The sequence below is a fragment of the Cavia porcellus genome, unplaced genomic scaffold (genome assembly GCF_034190915.1).
Source record: "Cavia porcellus strain 051 isolate PalLab524CR breed Dunkin Hartley unplaced genomic scaffold, mCavPor4.1 scaffold_7, whole genome shotgun sequence".
Classification (NCBI taxonomy): Eukaryota; Metazoa; Chordata; class Mammalia; order Rodentia; family Caviidae; genus Cavia; species Cavia porcellus.
Genome location: NW_026947490.1, coordinates 48,937,642 through 48,958,316, shown reverse-complemented (window position 1 = coordinate 48,958,316; position 20,675 = coordinate 48,937,642). Strand labels below are relative to the sequence as shown.

The window sequence follows — 20,675 nt, the reverse complement described above, 5'->3', positions numbered from 1 at the left end:
TTTTGCTGAATAAGTAGTACTAAAATTAATAGAATATTTTCGTTCAGGAGAAGTGATTATAACTTCAGTAGAATCTGGACTGAGGGCATCATCTGTCAGGTATGGAGAGCTGTAGGCTTTGTTTATTTTATTTTTCTCATTTTTATCAGTACCAGGGATCAAACTCACGACTGCCTGCTTACAAGGCAGGTGCTTATGCCGCTGAGCTAAATCCCCAGTCCCCGGCTTTATTTTTAACGAACACTTTAAAAACATTTAATAAACATGTATCAAGCAGGAAACTGTACCAGCCATCATGTTAAGCACTAGGATGAATAAACTGGTTCCTGCTATTGCGCAGCTCATAGGTTGTTGCCCTATTCTCACAGTGCACTGGGGATTATAGCTGCTGAGCAGAGATTCTGGAAAGCGTTGTGTTCCTGAGCCCCCAGCATGGCGGGGCTAAAGCGGCGGGCAGGCCAGGTGTGGCCGGAAGAGCATGGTGAGCAGGAACATGGGCTGTACAGCCTGCACCGCATGTTTGACATCGTGGGAACCCATCTGACACACAGAGATGTGCGTGTGCTTTCCTTCCTCTTTGTTGACGTCATTGATGACCATGAGCGCGGACTCATCAGAAATGGACGTGACTTCTTACTGGCTCTGGAGCGCCAGGGCCGCTGTGATGAGAGTAACTTTCGCCAGGTGCTGCAGCTGCTACGCATCATAACTCGCCATGACCTGCTGCCCTACGTCACCCTCAAGAGGAGAAGGGCTGGTGAGGTTTTTCGGGTGGCTGCGAACACTGGACTCAGGGAAGAGTTCTGGGAGGCCTGGAGTGAGCAGCATAGGATTTAGAGGGGAGAGGGCCTGACCTTGGGGAGTATCTAGGATAAATGTGGAGGCGCACTGAAAAAAGTGAGAGGTGTACTTTCCCCTGAATGACTTTTCTCCCCTCTACAGTGTGCCCTGACCTTGTAGACAAGTATCTAGAGGAGACGTCTATTCGCTATGTGACCCCAAGAACCCTCAGTGATCCAGAACCGAGGCCTCCCCAGCCCCCTAAAACAGGTGAGAGGATATTACTCCTAATATGCATAATTAAGCAAGAGGACACAGATCCATCACATTCCTGGTTTTGCCAGCTTATATGAAAGGATACTGTTTTCTAACATCTAACTGCATAAAAAAATCAGGTGAGCTGTGAAGGCTTCATCCATGCCCTATGTTTGCTTTTATGTTGTGTCCTTTCAGGTCACAGTATTGCTAATGCTTTTAGTGCTAAGTCTAACTAATTCCTTTTACATTCCCAGAAGAGAGTGTGAATTTCTGCTGTCATCTTACTGTATTTTCTTTTCTTTTTTTTTTTTTTTTTTGTCTTTTTCGTTTTTATCGGTACCAGGGATCGAACTCACAACTGCCTGCTTGCAAGACAGGCGCTTATGCCGCTGAGCTAAATCCCCAGCCCCTCCTTACTGTATTTTCTTCCCTTCTACTTTTTGGTTAGTGCCTCCCCATTATCCTGTGGTATGCTGCCCCACTTCGGGTCCTCAGATGTGTAGCAAGCGGCCAGCCCGAGGGAGAGCCACACTTGGGAGCCAGCGAAAACGCCGGAAGTCAGTGACACCAGATCCCAAGGAAAAGCAGACATGTGGTGAGGAAGTTCATGGATTCCAGAGGTGGAGTAGGCTTTAGTACTGTTGGGGTACTGGGCAGCTCGTGTTATTTGAGGCAAAGCTCATGTTGACTGCTACTGCAAAGTGAGGTTAGCTCCCTGTTGTCTGAGGCAAAGCTCATGTTGATTGCTACTGCAAAGTGAGGTTAAATGGTTCAGGCTCTAGGACTCTCCATCTTCGTGGCAGGATACATTTCAACTACATGGAGTTAATACACAAAGGGATGCCAATATGACATCTTCAGTGCAGGAAAAACCAAGTATTAAAATGAACCGTGATGCCTGTAATTAGGAAGCTATCTCCTAGAAGCAAGATGTTTTTGAATGATAGTAATAATGCTGACCTGGGCACGTGCCATTTAAGGAAACCTCCTGCATTTAGCCAAGGATTTCAGAGATCTGTAGAAAAGAACTAATCCTGGGGAAATGGTAGAGAAGCTGTCAGATCATGTTCCCAACTTTGCTATTCTATCATTCTTTTCAGCTTTCAGACTTGGGTTGTAACTTATTCCTCACTGTACCACCTTTCGTTCCGTCCCTCTCCCATAGACATCAGACTGCGGGTTCGAGCTGAATACTGCCAGCATGACACTGCTCTGCAAGGCAACGTCTTCTCTAACAAGCAGGACCCACTTGAGCGCCAGTTTGAGCGCTTTAGCCAGGCCAACACCATCCTCAAGTCCCGGGACCTGGGCTCCATCATCTGTGATATCAAGTTCTCTGAGCTCACCTACCTCGATGCATTCTGGCGTGACTACATCAATGGCTCGTTACTAGAGGCACTTAAAGGTGTCTTTATCACAGACTCGCTTAAGCAAGCTGTGGGGCATGAAGCTATCAAGCTGCTGGTCAATGTAGATGAGGAGGACTATGAGCTTGGCCGACAGAAACTCCTGAGGAACTTGATGCTGCAAGCGTTGCCCTAACCTTTCCCCTTCTCAGTTCTCTGGGGACTGTTCCCACCACCCGCCTCTGGAGCTCACATACTGTTTTGGGGTTTGTTCTCTGCCCTTCCAACCAATCAAACCCCTGCCTTTTTTTTTTTTTTTTTTTAAAGAAAAAGACAAAGCGTGGAAGTGGTGGTCCCCAGCCCTCTCCGCACCCATGTGCCTGGGCTTACCCTGGTCTCCATCCCTGCCTTCCCCAATGTGTGTCTGCAGCCACCTCACCACTGAGCCGTAAGACAAATGTGTAGGGAAATGCAAAGTCTATAGGTCAGTCTTTGTAGGGGATTGAAGTGAACACTGCTTTTGGGTGCATTGAGGGGTTATCAATACTTTCGGCTTTATGAGGGCTCTTAAATTTTGTCTGAAAAACCAAAGGGCTGTGAGTAAGGGAGCTGTATGGAAGGTGGGATTCTGAAGTGTATTTTGGAAATTAATCACTCCCCTCTTCCAAATTACAAAATTTTTAAGAAACAGAAGCTGTGGCCCTTTCCACTCTCCTGGCCTCTGGTGCTGCTCCTTTCTGCCACCTTTTCTCCATTCCAAGGCTTGAAGCTGCTGCCTGGTGTGGCTTCTTCCTTTCTGTCCTTTGTCAGACCCTCTTCAAGAGAGTAACATAAGAGAACTTGGTCAGTCTCATTACCCTTCCCAACTTTGCTGTGTATAACACACACAGGGTAGATGGGAAAGAGGCGCCTGACTAAAATACACTCCCCCTAAAAAGGGGAAGGAGGAGTGTGACACTTTCCTTCCATGTTCAAGTGAAAATAAATAACATACCCTGCAGCCCTTCTCCCCTTTGCTTTCTTCTGGCTTGGGCAAAGGGCACCATAAGAGAAAGTGAAGTAATTTAGTATTGATTCGCCCTTCTTTTTTCCCTCTCTTCTACCCCTCCTCCCACTCCCAGGCCTGGGAGAATGGGGCTGGGATATGCACTGAGTGTTGCACTTTGTTTTAGGTAGGGGACATGTTGAATGAGCCAGGAGGCTTAGAACTGGAGCCTAGTCCAGCAGGTACAATTACCACCTTCCCATCCAGCTCCCAAAGGAGATGTCCAGACACAGACTTTATGATTATTATATATTTTTTTCAATGCTAGTGCTGGTCAGCCCTCAGCATAACTTCAGTTTTCATGAAATAAACAGTGACTATATAAAATTCCACTTTTCTGAAGCTGCAATCTGAGCTCAGGGGGAAGCCGTCTCTTTTCCCAGGAAGTTGAGCCTGTGTTACATCAATACAGTCAAGGTTTTCCAAGTGAGGGGAGCTGTGCTTGGGTCCTGCCTACAAATCACAGCAGTACTACCTCACAATGGGGGGGGTCTCAACTGGCAGAATCAAAAAGCTTAAGACAGTGGGTGACCAAGGTTGCCATAGAGGTCAGGCCTGCGGTGCTGAAATACAGGCATATGTTGGCGAACCTGTCGTAGGTAGTTGAGGTTGATCTGGGCAAGGCAGAGGCCTGGCCCATCAGAGCAGCGTGCTACGACTGTTCCCCAAGGGTCCACCACCATGCTGTGGCCATAACTTGCTCTCTTTTCATGGTGGCTTCCACACTGTGCTGCTGCCACTACATAGCACTGGGTTTCAATGGCACGGGCCCTCAGCAACACCTGAAGAGGAGATGAGAAACACTCAAGCACATAGAGCAGCTAGTAGGGAAGTCAGGAAATGGACACATTATCCATTGTCACCATTCTGATAACTGCCCTGGAATGACTTAATGATTTGCTACATTCTGTAACACACAAGCCACAATTGTGGGGAAGGAATTTTCCCACTAGGTGGGAAAAGGAAGAAAATCCTTCAACTTTTAAAGCCAAGGGAAGCAAATGAAGTTGACAAAGTCTTTATGTTCTGAAGAGGTGTCCTCTTACCTCCCAGTGGGCTGGGCCTGTAACTGATCCAAAAGCTGAAGGGTAGGTAAGTATTTCTGCTCCAGCTTGAGCCAATGCCAGAGAGAGTTCAGGAAACCGCATGTCATAGCAGATAGCTAGACCAATCTGAAATGAAAAGCAGCATACTTGGCATCCCTGTCCCATTTGTCACAACTTCCGTTACCACTTTGATGTATTCCTATTCCCCTCCCTCATTCTCTCCCACCTTCATTCTCACAACTCCTACCTTGCCTGCTGGGGTGCTGACAGGTGACTCGAGACTGGGCCCAGCTATGGTAGAGTTGCTTTCACGCATAGGTCCCTGCCCTGGAAGTTCTACGTCACATAAATGCGTCTTCCTGTAAGTGGCCACTACTGATCCTAGGATAAGAGGAAAAAGAAATGCTCATTGCTGGTGCTTTAGAAGCTGAGTTTAGCTACTTTTCTGCCTAAGGAGGAGACAGTTTATAGGCTAAGAACAGAAGTGCAAGTACTCCTAAAACCTTGGGCCAAGGAAATAGAGGAATGAAACAGTTTTGAAGAATCTAAGTTTAGGTACAAGAACCTGGGAAGAAGCAGGCTAAATGGTTATGAAATCTCACCCTTGCTGTTCAGAAGCACATGACAATTGTAGATTTTCTGAGTCTGCTCCCAGTCTTGGCCACGCTCATGGAAACCACCCAAGGACAGCCAGAGTCCACATTCCCTGGGGGGGAGGGGACACTGACAACTCTTCTTCAGGCTCTACCCTCATCTGACAATCCAGGGATACAGGCAAATAAAGATTCAATTTCCTCCCCATTCCCTGATACCTGGCAAGTTGGATATAATCTTCCAAAAGGTTCCCACCGAGTGGCTCAGACAGGCGGAGTGTCTCTGCAGGGTCCCGAGCAATGAAGTCAAATGCCTCAGGCAGGAAAGCTAGGCAAGCACCCAGTCGGGCAGCCTCTCGAACCAGCTCAGCACATGTTTTAAAGTTCTGTTGCTTGTCTGGTGTTGATGTTACCTGGCACACAGCCACTAGGGGCAGTTCCCAGGAGGACGAGGAGCTAGCCATGGCTCTGGGCCTGTGGATGGCATAGGCAGGATTCTCAGATTTCCTAGCATGGAGAAACCCAAGTTTAGCGAAGGGTTTAAATTGGAAGGCAGAAACACTGGATTTCCTTCTGACAATGCTCTTAGAATACTAACCCAAGGCCAGTGGAGCTTATTTATCAAATGTTCTGTGGATGGCTGACGTCTCTCACCATCCAGTTAACACTGACCATCTACTATGTGGCAGGAACTAAGGACAAAACAAAACATGTTACCTGTATTGAGCACAAAGTATTGAGAGTCCACGTATGCGGAGTCCAGGACACAGAGGAGACAGGAGCTGGTTGGTGATGAAGCCCAGCCTGAGGAAGGTGAGAAATCAGGACATCAAATTCCTCTTCAAGCAATACACTTCTAGGATTCTTCGATGTCTCCTTTCATGCTGAGTCTGAATCAGAGCCCTGTCAGTAAAGGCTCCCCTAACTGTTCAAAAACATCTTTTACTGTAAGTACGGGCTATGAGAGGAGATCCTAAAGTAAGAACATGGAGAAGGGGACTACAATCCGGACTCAATTTCCAGGGATCTCAAAAGTGGAACCCTTCTGCCAAAGACGCAGTCCAAAAGTCACCTCAGAGAAACCTTGGTTTTTCCAAGCCTCTCTCTCCCGACTGTGCGCAAAGCATATTTGATTGACTCAAAACATATTTCCCCCTTAAACTAGAACTTCTGCAGGGAAGTTCGCATACCCTCGCTCCCTATCACCCAAGGTGGACAGAGGGCACAAGACCAGACCCCAGTCCGAGTCTCCACCCTCCGAATAGCCGTCTTCCCCGCTTCTTTCTGGGGCAGGAATTTCTGTTGCACCGCAGAGGGAATTCACCGCAATGGGCGGGCTAGGGAGTAGGTCCTACATGAAAACGCAGCCAAAACCATTCACAGGATCCGATCCGAACAGCGGCCTGGAGCCAGCGGCACCAAGGCGAGGGGGCGGTAACTCCCGGACCGGACGTGACGTAGGACGGAGAGGCGCTGCGCAGGCCGGAAGCCTGGCAGGCGGCGAAAATGGCGGAGAGTAGCGGTCGCGCCGGCAAGAGCAGCGGGAGCGGTGCGGGGAAGGGGGCGGTGTCGGCCGAACAGGTGAGGCGCAGAGAACGTGCGGAGGGCACCTGAATGGGTCTGGGGTCGATGCGAGGCGGCGAGGGGGTGCCTGCAGCTTGTGCTGGCCTTCACTCCGTCCCCACGTTGCGTGGCTACCCGAGGGGAGGGTCTTTGGAGAAACCGGAGTAGCCTCGAGGGAGAGTAGGCGGGTGGGTAGGTGAGAGCCACGCCCCCCAGGTGCTGGGGAGTCTGGGGGAGGAGAAAGCCTGACTCGCAGCGTCTGGGAAGATGCCCAGGTCTGAGGCCAGGTGGATGGATCATCGCTTTCCTCACCGTGACTCTTCAGCGCTCTGAACGCGACACGGTTGGCCATGCCAGCGCGTGAAGAAGCCCAGAGGACTAGATAGTGGCGCGGTTGTGTAGTATGTTAAGTGAGCCTGAAACCACATTGACAGTCTCTGTCATTCTGTAGAACCGCGTGATTTACGTACTACAACAGTTCAGGGTTCTATAGTATTTTGACTCCGGACTCCGTGGACTAACTTTCTGTTAGGACCATCAATCCTAACAGTCTCCTGATATGGGGAAGCTTGTGGCGAGACAAATTAATCAGAAGGCCCTCGGTGCGTTGCTGATAGTAGGGCTATCATTTAATTAGAATGGGAAAAAATCTGCACGATAGAGATAAAAACTGTTAGCACGTTCACATCAGGTCTGTAATGTGTGTGTCTCGCTGCCAAGTGAGACGTGGTGGTACTTTCACTACTGTCCTATGGAGAGGCTTTTTAATTATTTTTGTGAGTAAAAAGACCGATAAAAGTGATTAAACTTGTCTGCACCACCTGGCCTGCTGATGAAACAATCTCGTATATACCACTGGTAGTTCAAGCCGAGGGGAATGTGTTAAGCAAGTTACAGTGTTTTATTTTTTGAGACAGGGTCCTGCTATGTAGTTTAGGCTGGCCTTGAACTCGTATAGTCCGAGCTGGCCTTAAATTCAGTGATGCGCCTGCCTCAGCCTCCCGAGTACTGAGATCACAGGCATGTGCTACCATGCTCAACTAGGTAAAGTATTTTATTTTTTTTAGGTACAGTATTTTAACCATAGCATAGGTTCACTAGTCAATTATTTATTGAACAGTTAATACAGGCAACGGTATTTGTAAAGAATTTTAAAAATTGTCCTATAGTTGGGTATATGGTGGCCCATGGCTGTAATCCCAACACTCAAGTAGGCTAAGGCTAGAAGATCATAAACAAGTTGGAGCTTAGCCTGAGTAATTTATTGATTTGGGTAGATCATGTCTCAAAACATAAACCTGCTGGGCTTGATGATACACACCTGTAATCACAGCACTCAGAAGGGTGAGGCAGGAGGGTCACTGAGTTTAAGACTAGCTGGAACTACGTAGCAAGACCCCTGTCTCAAGAAACCTAAAATTAAAAAAAGCATTAGCAATGTAGTGTGAAGGCCCTGGGTTCCATATCCAGTGCATGTGTATGTGCACAGAGGCGCACACACGTACAAGTAAAAATCCAAAACTGTCTTCTGCTATCCAAGAGCATAGTCTGGTGGTAAGTGCCATATGCAAAAAGATAAAATGAGGTAGAAGCTTTTTTTGTTTTTGTGGTAGATAGAATTTAACCCAGGTCCCCAAACATGTTAGGCAAGTATGCTACCTACTACTCAGCTATATCCCTAGCTAGAAGATAAGTTTTCTAAGAAAAGTATAAAGTGCTGTGGGACTTAGAGAAGAGAGGATGAGTTGATTTATGATATAGTAAAGTGAAAGAACGTAATATTTTTTGTAGATATACCGTGTCCTAGTCAGTGAGGGGAACCTTTTAGAGCTTTGATGATACCAACCAGCTTCAGGGCATGCTTGCTGAAGTTTTCTGCCACTGTAACTAGGCATTCTGCTGGATACAGGGAAACAAGCAATTGAAACAGTTACATGTTGCTCACAGACTCCCTTCAGAAAAGACAGGAAAGATTTGTGTCCCTTCTTTATGACAGTAGAAAAGAGAATCCTACCTAATGAAGCGGCCATGGGATTTGGCAGGTGGGTGGAAAGGGAAACTATGGTGTAGTGGGTTGGGTAGGAACATTCTTGTGTACTGGGCTCAGACCTAGCTTTGACTTCATTCTATTATTTCTTACTTATGTATGACCTCCAGTGAGTTACTGCTCCGACGTCCTGTCTGTAAAAACTGTAATAGCACCTATCTCCTTACTGTATTCAGGATATCAGGCAAGACAACTCATGTCAACTTCTGTATGATTGAATACAGTATTAAGGGCCAGGGATTTAGCTCAGTGGCTTAAGTGCCTGCCTGGCAAGCATGAGGTCATGTGTTCGATCCCTGCTTACCGCCCCCCCCCCCCGTCCAAATAATTATTAATAAGCTCTGGTTAGCTTTTGCTTCTAGACAAGAACATTCTTCAGCTTAATTCTAAAGGTCGAGAAAAGTTACTCAAGCAAAGAAAAAAGTGAAAGATTGTCTAGATGGGAGTAATAATTTGTTAAAAATCATTAAGGCGTGAAACTACTTGGCAGTTTGTAGTGCAGGTGGATTTAAAATTTGAGGTGGATTGCAAGACTTCAGTTAGGAAGAGCAATATAAGAAGAGTATAGATGTCCCTCAGATTTCTGTCTTTGGTAGGTAGTAGTGCCATAGGGAATGTTGGAAGGCCAGCATGTTTGGGGAGAAAGATAAATTTATTTTAGGATTTTTGTTAAATTAAAAAAAATATATTTTTTTGGTTTTGAAACAGGGTCTTGCTATGTAGTCCAGACTGGCCTGGAACTCATGGCAGTCCTCCTGCCTCAGCCTCCAGGTGTGGGCCACCATGCCTGGCTAAATATTTAATTTTTAAAATTTTTTAAAAAATTTTGAGACAGTGTCTCACTAATTTGTTCAGGCTGGTTTTAAACTTGTGATCTTCTTGCCTCACCCTCCCATGTATCTAGGATTATAGACATGTGACACTATGCCTGGGTTGGTTTATAAATTGTAATAAACAGATTTAAGTTAGAGATATAATTAGAGGTTTGAACTTTTGAGTGGTAGAAAAAAACGTGGTTGTAGATGAATATAATAATGTTCCATATTTTGTACAGAAAGTGAGAAAAGAAATGAAACAAGGGGTTTGGAAAAAAGTTTTTTGAAATGAATGTAAGTCTGTTTTTGTTTTGTTTAGACATGGTCTTGCTGTGTAATTCAGGCTTGCCTCAAACTCACAGCAATCCTCCTGCCTCAGCTTCCAGGTGCTACCACGCGTTGCTAAGGCTGTTTGTTGATTAATGTTCTCTGGCCTTTGTTTGTGTTCCAGAGAGAACATTGAGTAAAAAAAAACTTTTAAAAAAAATTAACAAAGTAAAAAAAAAAAAAATTCATAAAAAAAAAAGGGGGGCGGCTAGGAATTTAGCTCAGCGGCATAAGCACCTGCCTTGCAAGCAGGCAATCGTGAGTTCGATCCCCGGTACCGGAAAAAAGAAAAAAAAAAAATTAACAAAGTTTTTTCTTTTTTTTTTTTTTAAATCACTGCTATGAATGTGAACCACATGCGTCCTTTACAAATAAAATGGAAGTGAGCAACACTTTGCACTAGACCCTTTGTATTATCATCTGTTACTTAATTATTGCCTGTTTTTTTTTTTTTTTGTCTTTTTGAGACAGGGTCTGGCTCTGTAGTTCAGGTGGGCCTTGGGCTCATTTTGTAGCCCAGACTGGTCTCAAACTTGAAACATTCCTCCTGCTTCAGTCTCCTGAGTGCTGGGATTACAGGAGTGTGCCACCATAATTATTCCCTTTTGAAATGAGATCTAAATTTCACAGGCTTTGGATAACTTGGCCAAAGTCATTAACTGGAATAACAGGCCTTTTAAATGAGAGAACTGAGAATCAGATAAGTCTGTTTTTCCATTTATACCATGATTACATTAGAGCTAATTGAGCTGAGCCCTGCAATAAACAGGTGGCAGTGAAACAGAAAATAGGGGATAAGGTTGGAAGAGGAGAGTTGAGGAAAGCATAGATTGACATAAACTTTAGTATCTGATTATTATAGCTAAGTCATGAGGTAGAGTATAAGTTAGAGGGATGTACTCCTATCTGAACATGAACTGAATGCCTGTAATCCCAGTACTATGGAAGGCTGAGGCAGGAACATCACAAATTTAAGCCCAGTGTGGGTAATTTAGCAACTCAGAGTAAGAAATGGAGAGCCCATGTGGTGGCACATGCCTGTAATCCCAGCACTCAGCAGGCTGAGGCAGAATGATTGCCAGAAGTTCAAGGCCAGCCTGGTGTGAGTTCAGGACTAGCCTGGACAGGGCCAGGAGTTTAGCTCAGTGGCATAAGCACCTGAGTGCAGGGTCATGAGTTCGATCCCCCGTACCAAAAATAAATAAATAAATAAAAGGCTACCCTGGACTATACTGTGAGAACCTGTCTCAAAAAACAGAACAAAATGGGCTGGGGATTTAGCTCAGTGGCATAAGTGCCTGCCTGACAAGCACAAGGTTGTGAGTTTGAGCCCCACTACCCCCCCCCAAAAAAAAAAGATTAAAAAAGGCCAAAATTTAGCTCAGTGGCACAAGTACCTGTCTGGCAAATACAAGGTCATGAGTTCAATTCCTGGTACCAAAAAATGGAGGAAGAAGAGTATATGTTGTGCTATTAATATTTTTTCTACTATGAAAAATCATACTACATGTTTAGGAAATGTAGAAAACACAGGAAAAAGTACAAACTAGGAAATAAATCATGCATAATTCTACTATCTGGTGGTAACTATTCTTACCATTTTGGAGTATACCTTTGAAGGGTCTCCCCTTTCCTTTTTGCCTTTGTGTATATTCATATATGTGTGAACAAAAAGGGAATTATCGTGGTTCATTTCCTTTTGCTATAACAGGATACCAGAGACTGGATGACTGTAACTTCTGAAAATTTGGGAAATCCATGAGCAGTGTCAGCATCTGGCAAGGCCATCATAGCATGGGAGAAAGTGAAGGACAAGGACAAGTGAGCCCTATAAAAGGGAGCAGAATGAGGGGTAGACTCACTTTATAACAAGTTAGCAGCAGTGTGTTGACAAATTTGGGGAGTCTAAAACTGGGGAGATCATTTAGAAGATAGTTGTAGTAGTTTGGACCAAAGGGTAACGAAGGCCTGAACTAGGGTGATATCAAAGAGCTTAAGAGAAATTGCCAAGTATATGTTTTGCAATTGATGGCACAAGGGTATGTTCAGAGATAAAATGAGACTCTTGGCTCTTGCAGAAACAGGGAAGACAACTAAAATTCATTTGGAGCCAGAAGAAATCTAGAATAGCAAAAGCAATTCTGTGCAACAAAGGCATAGCACAATTACTTGATATTAAATTATACTACAGGTCCAGGGATTTAGCTCAGTGGCCTAAGCTCCTGCCTGACAAGCACGAGATTGTGAGTTCAATTGCCAGTACTCCCCACAATAAATAAATAAATAAATAAAATAAATTATACTGCAAAGTGGCTGTGATAAAAATGGCATGGGATGGTAGAGGGGAACACCAGACCCAAGGATCAGTGAAATAAATTAGAAGTACAGGATCAATTCCAGATATTCAGCCACTTTATCTTTGATAAAGGAGCCAAATACTTTATTTGGAAGAAAGATAGCCCTTTAATAAGTGGTGCTTTCCACATGTCGAAGATTAGAACTAGACGCATACCTTTTATCATGCACTAAACTAAAATTGAAAAGAATCAAAGATCTAAATATTAAACACTAAATCTGCTGGAATAGAGAATGGATAGAACTCTTGAAGATATTGGTATACGTAAAGATTTTATAAACGAAACTCTAATCACACAGGAACTATCACAAAGAATCAAAAACGGGATCCTTATCTTATTAAAAAGGTTTTGCACAGCAAGATAAACCACCAAGTGAGTGAAGAGACAAACCATAGTGTAGAAAAAAATTTGCCAGCTGTTCCTCAAAGGGCTAATACATAGAATAAAGAACTCAAAAAAATCAGACCCCCCACCAAATTTAAAGACCCAGTCCAAAAATAGGCATTTGAAATGAATAGATCTGATGAAGAGGTAGAAATGGAAAGTAAATAAAAAAAAAAAATTCAACATCACTGTTCATTTGAGAGATACAAATTAAAACAACACTGAGATTCTGTCTCATTCCAGTAAGAAGGGCTGTTATCAACAAATCAAAATAAATGCTGTCAGGGCTGTGGGGAAAAGGAACCCTTGCCTGCTGTTTGTGGGAGTATGGATGGACTGGTGCAACCACTGGAAATCAATGTGGAGAGACACTTCTAGGTAAATGGATGCACCTTGAGACCATACTCTTAACTGAAATAAATTGAACACATATGCTCAAATTTTACATGGTTTCTCTGACGTGAGAAACCATAAGTATAAATAAGGACCAAAATGTATATTGGAAATAGGAAGAAAATGTTCAAATGAGAAAGGGAAAAGTGTGGAGAGGGAAGAGAAAGGACAAGAAGAAAGCAGAATAAAAGCTAAAAATGAAAACAAAGGTTTTGTAAATGAAGGAAAGGGGCTGCAGGGAGGGGAGAGGAATGAGAAACAACAACAAAAACACAAGAGAAACAATTTAAAATGATCGGTTCAGCATTGAACAACCTGATTTTAAGGCATCTATACTGCACTTGGGTGGATATCGATCTATAATAATAGCAATGAGACAGATACCTCTATTTTATTATAAGGAGATTTTGAATGGAAGTAACACTGGGAGTGGTGGTGTATACTTGTGATCCCAGCACTCAGGAGGCTGAGGCAGGAGGATCATCATGTTTCAGACCAGCCTGGGTTACATGGTAAGTTCAGTGCTTGCCTGAACTCCACATGAGACCCTGTCTTCAAAAACAAAATCCCCCAAACAAAAAATTTTCTTTGATAGAGAGTTGAGTATGTAATAAAGGAGGGGTCACTGAACTGAAAAGGAGGTAAGTTAGTGGGGCATTGTCTTAGGAAATGCATTCCCTAGTGAATTGGATCATAATTCTCAATTTATTCTTTCACTGAATTCAACACGAATAACTTACGTGACAAGACCAAAAGACATGGGGGGGGGAGTAATGGTTGTAGATTTTTTCCTGAAGTTACTGACACTATATGATATTGATACAAAAGAAAGAAAACAAAACAGAAACATAAATCAAATGAAAATAATTTGATATATATGAGATTAATATAAGGTAAACTGGGAGTAAGATATTAGTAGAAAATCGACTGTTTTTCTTACAGTTTTTGTTTTATTTTGTTCTGAGTGAGGGTCTCACTGTGCAGTTCAGGATGTCCTTAAATTCACTGTGTAGCCCATGTTAGCCTTAACTTGCAGCAGTCTTCATGCCTCAGCCTCCTGAGTTGGAGTTATAGGTATGCACTATAGGTATGCCCACTGTTTTTTTTTTTTTTTAGATGGGATCCCATTATGTAGCCTAGGTTGGACTCCAGTTTGTGCTTCTCCTGCCTCAGTCTCCTGAATAGTGGAATTATGGGCATGCATACCATGCCTGGCAAAATAGATTTTTAAGATAAACCTGAGTACACCTGAGTACAAGTACCATTTCTATAGTTTACTATTACTTTAGCCAGCTCCCCACACTCCACCAGCCTTGGTCTCTTGATTTCTAATTGAAGGTACTGTACTCATCTTTGAAAGGGGGCCTGAATTGAGGGCCTTCACACGAGGTATATCCCAGCCATTTGCTTTAACTTCCGTTTGCTTTTTTTTTTTTTTTTTTTTTTTTTGCGGTTCCAGGGATTGAACGGTTTGCTTGTTTTTTAAGAAAGGGTTCTGTGTAGTTCAGGCTATCTTAACTCACTGGCCTAAGATGACCTTGAAATCATGGCAGTTTTCCTGCCTAATAAATGAGAGAGGTTTAGAAAATTGTACCTGGTAGGGCGAAGATTCCACACAGATTCCAGAAAAGCAAGTTACCCCTGGCTTAAGATGCTAAGAATGCTGAGTTAAGATTGAAGGGTAAGACTGATTGGAAGAAGTAAGCAGGGACCTGGCCCAGGCCCTCCCACACCTATTACTGGGTATCAAATCTAGGATCTTGCAGTAAGCTACAGCCTCTAGACTTTTTTTATTTTTTGAGACAAGGTCTCACTATGTAGTTTAGACTGGTCTTGAACTCATTATGTAGCCGAGGCAGGCCTCAAACTTGTAGAGATCCTCTTGCCTCAGTCTCCTGAGTGGTGGGATTCCAGGCACTATGCCTAGCCAACACAGTGCTTTTTTTTTTTTTTTTTTTTTTTTTTTGAGACAGGATCTTACTAAATTGCCCTGGCTGGCTTTGAAGTTGGGATACTCTTGGCTTAGCCTTCAGAGTAACTGAAGTTACAGTAGAGATCAGATCTTTGTAGGACTTGTTTACTGTTTTGAGGTGTCTGTGTTTTATTCTTTCATCAAACACTGTCAAAGGTTTTTGGTGTAGTAATAATGGAACTACATTATTAGATACATACGTAATTTAGATCATTTGTGCCACAGCGTGGGAGTGGGTTGGAGGAGGCAATCTGGAAGCTGTAGTGGCAGAGCTGTGGTGGAAGTAGATGGGTTTGAGGCAGTTTAAGAGATTGAGGATACAGTTTGAGGATACAGTTTAAGAGATTGACTGTGGCTAGTGAGTCAAGGGTGACTCCATGGTTTCTGGAGTTAATGTCTCAAATCTAGAATTATTAAGTTAATAAGAATAATAAAAGCTACCACAGATGCCTTTGAGAAGCAAGTATAAGCAAAGCATTGCTGGTAGCATGATGGATTTCTCTATCTACAGGCAGGACAAGCTGTAATATTGTTTTGTTTTTCAAATCCATTTTATTTCAAAGAGAAAAAAAATTAAAATTTCAAAACACATCAATCAGGGGAAACAAAGGTACATACATTGCATATTGTCATCCCCAAATCATTCACCCTGAGCACAAGACATCTGCATTCAGATGTCTTTTGACTAATTTCACTTTGGGGACTGTGACTCAAAAATGGTTGTACATTTTTTTTAATGGCCATAAAGTTTTTGTACTACTGCACAAAAATATTTAACATTACTGTTACTTATTACAGAAAAAATGGAAGCAACCTAAATTTCATAACCAGAGGACTAGTTAAGCAGTTTAAAAATAGATCAATAGGGTATAAGTTCTTTGTAGCCTTTAAAAAAGAAGAAATTTACTTCCTGTACAAAATTGTTTATACATGTAATTTATGAGAATGTGAAAAGCTGAAGTTAGACTAGTTGGTAATTTAACTTAGTTGGATACTTTGCAGTAGGCATATACTTATATAAGATGGTGATTTAATAGGTTCCAGACACTCATCACTGACCTGACCTCCTCTGCTCAAACCAGGCAATTTAAGAATAGAAGAGGAAAGAGGAGGAGAATTAGATCTAGTCATAGGGCAGAAGACTATTAGAAAAGTTGTATTTTAGAGGAAGAATGTGGGACCAAGCATGGTCTTGACTCTACCTAGCTGATCCCAGAAACAGGCAGGTTAAAATTCACTTATTTTAGATGAGTGTGGTAGTACACACCTGTAATGCCCAGCACCTGAAGACTCAGGCAGAAGGATCATGAGTTTGAGGTCAGCCTGGGCTAGATAGTGAGCTCTGTCTCAAATATAATTTTTTTGGTATTGGGAATCAAACTCAGGACCTCATGCTTGTCAGGCAGGTGCTGTGCCACTGAGCCATATCCCTGGCCCCATTTTTTTTTTTTTAAAGTGCTTGCTTTGCATTTAATTTAGAGTTAAGTTGTAGTTAGCTGATCTTAATTTGGTATTTGATTAAAAGTTTATAAATTAAGAAGAAATGGATTCATATCACATGGGGACATGGTTCAGTGGAAGAGAACACATTTAGCATGTATTAGGCCCTGGGTTTAAATCCTCATGCCCCCACCCCATGTTGAAGAAAGATTGACATTTGGGAGAAAAAAACAAAATCTCTTGAATTCCTGCTTGATGTGGTGGATTATGCCTATAATACCAGTACTGGGGAGGCTGAGTGTGACATTTGCCACAAGTTCAAGCCCAGCATGGGCTACACAGTAAAACCCTGTCTCAGAAAACCAAAATAATAATAATAAGCCCTTCTAATTACTAAAGAAAATTAATTTGGGCAGTCTCAGAAAATGTAGACATTTCAGCTGGTTAATTGATACATTTAACAGTATACATCCAGAATGGGCCATTAGAGAAAATATCTGGACTCTGAGTTAGTCATGGAATTTTCTTAGATGGAAATTAATTTGGGGGGGTCATGAGAAGGGGGGTCTTACAATATTATTCAGGTTGGTCTTGAGTGAGTGGGCTGTCATTCTCAGTAAATGAAATGATTTTTATCTGGAGCATTGACAGAGAAAAATGAACTATAAATGCAGTAGTTTTGATATAGGGTATGAAGGTAAAGGAAAAACAGCCTCTAAATTTGATTTCCAGAGTATTCGTTGAAGGTGCGTTGATTAAATTAGATTAAAATGAAGAGCTGATGGTAGGAGAAGGGAGCAAGTTTCTGAAAGCTCTTAGTCAACTATTTGTGTTTTTCTTCCCATTTAGTTTTTTGAAACAGAGTCTCATTGTGTAGTTTGGGCTGACCTTGCGTTCAATATGCAGCCCAGGCCGCTCTTAAACTTGTGAGGATCCTCCTTTCTCAGCCTCTTTGAGCACTGGGACTAGAAACATGTGCCTCCATGCCTGGCTCTTAGTCAGGTATGACTAGTTGGTTTATTGGGCAGTAGAAAGAATGTAAGAGTGGTATAAGTCAGCCATCCATTTAGACTATATTAGCTGAATATGAACCTTGCAGAGAACAAATTAGAGATAAAGAGCCCTAATGAAGGGGAGGTGAGTTTGGGATGGTGACATACACCTGTAGTCCCAGCACTTGGGAAGTTGAGGCAGGAGGATCACATGAGTTCGAGGCCAGTCTGGACTGCGTTGTGGGTCCCTGGCTTTATTTTTTTTATTTAATTAATTTATTCATTTTGAGACAGGGTCTTGTCATGTAGTTCAGGCTGGCCTTGAACTTACTGTGTAACCCAAACTGGCCTTTGAGTGCTGGTATTATAGGTGTGGCCACATGCCTGGCCTTGCTTTTGAATTACATGAATGAATGAATGGCTGGGAGGTGGTTGGTCATTGGTACTAGGGCAGTGTTTCTGACAGTGACATTGGAGATACCACAAATGAGAACGAAAGATTTGGCAGTGGTTTGCATGGAAGTGTCTGAGGGGGCACCTCTGGATTTATGGAGAAGACCATGAGCAGATCTCTTACAGAGCTGTTTCATGCTATTTGGTCCACATGGTACAACAGCCTTGCCAGTATCATTATGTACATTTTCTAGATAAGAAAAGTAAGGCTCGAGAGTATTACACAGTGGTTTTTAGTTCTGGCTGCCTATTAAAAACATGTGGGAAGCCAGGCCTGGTGATGCATGCTTGTAATCCCAGCTGCTCCTGAGGCTAAAACAAGAAAATTGCACATTTGAGACCAGCCTAATGTTATCTATCAGTTTGTCTGTCTGTCTATCCATCTTTCGTACCTTTTGGGGGCAGGGTCTCGATACACAGTTCAAGCTGGCAGTGCGCTCACTTTCTAACACAGACTGGTTTTGAATTTGTTTCAGCCTCCCGAGTGCTGGGATTACAGGAGTATGCCACCATACCTGTCTATAAATAATTGTGTAGCTGTTCAGAGGCTCATTTTTTTTTTTCAGATGCTCCCCAGGTGATCCTAACCGGTAGCCAGGGTTGAGAACCATACAATTAAATGTCTGCCAGGAAGTGACAGAGGCAGAACTTGAAACCTGATCTTTTGTTTCTGAATTTCAAATTTTTCTGCCATCCTACAAACCTCCCTTTCTCCCATTTTCTTCTCATATTGCATCTCCTACTTTTCATACTTCATTCTAGAGAGTCATAAGAACCTCGTACTGGATGTGAGGGTTGTGGTGGTAGTGTTAGTGCATGGTCTGGTTTTCATCTGTTGTTCTTTGCCCAGTTTCTGGAGAACTAGGAGCTGGTAGTAATCACCTCTCTGCCTTTACAAATGTTACTAAGAGGTTTGTTCTGGCCTCATCTTCCCACTATCCCTAACTTCTATCCTTCAAGCTTTAGCAAAGACATCTGACCAGGCACAGCGACACATGTCTGTGATCACTGCTACTTGAAAGTCTGAGGCAGGAGGAAAAAGAGATTGAGAGCAGCCTGGCGGTTTAGTGAAACTGCATGTCAAAATTTAAATTGGGTATGGTGGCACATGCGTGTATTCTCAGCACCCGGGAAGCTGAGGCAGGAGGATCATCATGAGTACAGGACCAGCCTGGTATACATAGGGAGACCTTGCCTGAAAAACAAAAATGAGGGGGGAAAAAAAGGGTTCCCCAACAACTCACCATTCCATCAGTTTGTTTCTTTTTTTTTGCATTGCTGGAGTTTGAATGTCAGGCCTTTTGCATACGAGGCAATGACTCTGCAACTGAGCTACATCCCAGCCTTACATCAGAAATGTTTTCTTCATCAGATTATTAGCTACAGTTAGCCAGAGGCCAAATCCTCTAGTTATATCTCCTGGTGCCTAGCAGATCTTTCAGTAAGTGGCTACTATGTAATGCAGACCTAAGAAGTTGCAAACTTGTGTCCAACCCCATTTCCAAAGTAGGTATCCCTTGTTGCATCTTTGTGAAACTTGCCACCCTACATACTATCTTTACTGCCTGTCGTTTCCACTGTCTTGTCTCTTTTCTTATACCTAAGGTAATTGCTGGCTTTAACCGCCTTCGGCAAGAACAGCGGGGCCTAGCATCTAAAGCAGCTGAGCTGGAGATGGAATTGAATGAGCACAGGTGAGAAGATCAGAGTAGAAGAGGTGGGCAGGCTGTTTAGTAACAGGGGTGCAGTAGAGTGGGAGTGAAATCTGAAGTCCTGCCTTGCCCTACTCCAGCCTAGTGATTGACACACTGAAGGAGGTAGATGAGACTCGCAAGTGCTTCCGCATGGTTGGAGGTGTGCTGGTGGAGCGGACTGTCAAAGAGGTGCTGCCTGCCTTGGAGAATAACAAGGAGCAGGTAAGTGAGCAAGAATCCCAAGTAGAAATTTTGGGCAACCAAGGGATAATGAAGGGGAGCCCAGGGACCTAGGGAATGTGGCAGGGAGTCTGGGTAGAAACGCATATTGGGGGCTGGGGATTTAGCTCAGTGGCATAAGCACCTGCCTTGCAAGTGTGCGGTCGTGAGTTCGATCCCCAGTACCTATAAGAAAAAGAAAAAGAAAAAGAAAAAAAAAAAAAGAAAAAGAAAAGAAACTCATATTGAAGGTAGTAGCCTGTGTTATTTGCACTCTGCTAAATCCAGCTGCTTAGATGAGGAATTGCTAGCTGTACCCTTCCTCATTGGCTCTTTGATGTAGTTGAATTGAGCAGAGTTAGAGCAGTGTGGTCCAGATATATCTATGTCAAAATCACCTGAAGAATTAGTTTATAATAGAGTTTCCTTGGACTCATTGATTAAAGCCTTGGGACTGCTATAAGTAACATTTTAAGTTCTTGTATTAAAATGTATAACCACTGTGTTTGAGAAAGGAATCATTTTTGTGTCTGAGCTAGGTGTAGAAGAGTCATCTCTTTGACTTTCCCTTACCATACATTCCAGAAGGGAGAGGAGAAGCCTGAGAGGCAGCTCCACTGCCCAGCTACTTCTAGTTCATTTGCCCTGCAGATACAGAAAATCATCGAGACGCTGACCCAGCAGCTTCAGGCAAAGGGAAAAGAACTCAATGAATTCCGGGAAAAGCACAACATTCGTCTCATGGGAGAAGATGAGAAGCCAGCAGCCAAGGAAAATTCGGAAGGGGCTGGGGCTAAGGCCAGCTCAGCTGGAGTGTTGGTCTCTTAGGGATCAGGCCTCTGCATTTTTTCTACCCTGACTCCCACTTCTGATTTCTCTTTATTATTATTATTATTATTTTCTCTGCTATTGTAATATTTTTTTGTTGTTAATTAAATGTTTTGGTCAGAA

At 43.2% G+C, this 20,675-nt stretch overlaps 3 protein-coding genes across 19 annotated transcripts in view; 2 read left to right on the top strand and 1 right to left on the bottom strand.

Moving 5' to 3' along the window:
- Window positions 1–3,761, top strand: part of Dedd (death effector domain containing) — an 11,455-nt gene extending 7,694 nt beyond the window's left edge. For all 8 annotated transcript variants that reach the window (XM_013149227.3, XM_013149226.3, XM_013149225.3 and 5 more), the window contains 4 exons: window positions 369–757; window positions 943–1,050; window positions 1,487–1,633; window positions 2,204–3,761. In XM_013149227.3, coding sequence (XP_013004681.1) covers window positions 433–757; window positions 943–1,050; window positions 1,487–1,633; window positions 2,204–2,580 — 957 coding nt within the window. In that variant the 5' untranslated portion in view covers window positions 369–432 and the 3' untranslated portion in view covers window positions 2,581–3,761. The remainder of the gene's footprint in view (window positions 1–368; window positions 758–942; window positions 1,051–1,486; window positions 1,634–2,203) is intronic.
- On the bottom strand, window positions 3,001–6,555 carry Nit1 (nitrilase 1). Of its 9 annotated transcripts, XM_013149222.2 has the most exons (8): window positions 6,393–6,534; window positions 5,786–5,872; window positions 5,288–5,575; window positions 5,078–5,181; window positions 4,723–4,856; window positions 4,476–4,601; window positions 4,020–4,211; window positions 3,001–3,199 (listed from the first exon to the last, which is right to left on the bottom strand). In XM_013149222.2, the coding sequence occupies exons 1-8, from the start codon at window positions 6,443–6,445 to the stop codon at window positions 3,191–3,193; spliced, it is 993 nt and encodes a 330-aa protein (XP_013004676.1). In that variant the 5' UTR covers window positions 6,446–6,534; the 3' UTR covers window positions 3,001–3,190. The 9 variants fall into 9 exon arrangements, with proteins under 9 accessions (XP_013004676.1, XP_005002333.1, XP_063109613.1 ...); XM_005002276.4 differs by lacking the exon at window positions 3,001–3,199 and having other exon boundaries at window positions 3,665–4,211; window positions 6,424–6,555; XM_063253543.1 differs by lacking the exon at window positions 3,001–3,199 and having other exon boundaries at window positions 3,665–4,211; window positions 5,288–5,542; window positions 6,424–6,555.
- On the top strand, window positions 6,516–20,675 carry Pfdn2 (prefoldin subunit 2). Of its 2 annotated transcripts, none has more exons than XM_003466686.5 (4): window positions 6,516–6,649; window positions 19,417–19,505; window positions 19,604–19,727; window positions 20,376–20,675. In XM_003466686.5, exons 1-4 carry the CDS (start codon window positions 6,575–6,577, stop codon window positions 20,550–20,552), a joined length of 465 nt encoding a protein of 154 aa, XP_003466734.2. In that variant the 5' UTR covers window positions 6,516–6,574; the 3' UTR covers window positions 20,553–20,675. The 2 variants fall into 2 exon arrangements, with proteins under 2 accessions (XP_003466734.2, XP_063109619.1); XM_063253549.1 differs by having other exon boundaries at window positions 20,310–20,675.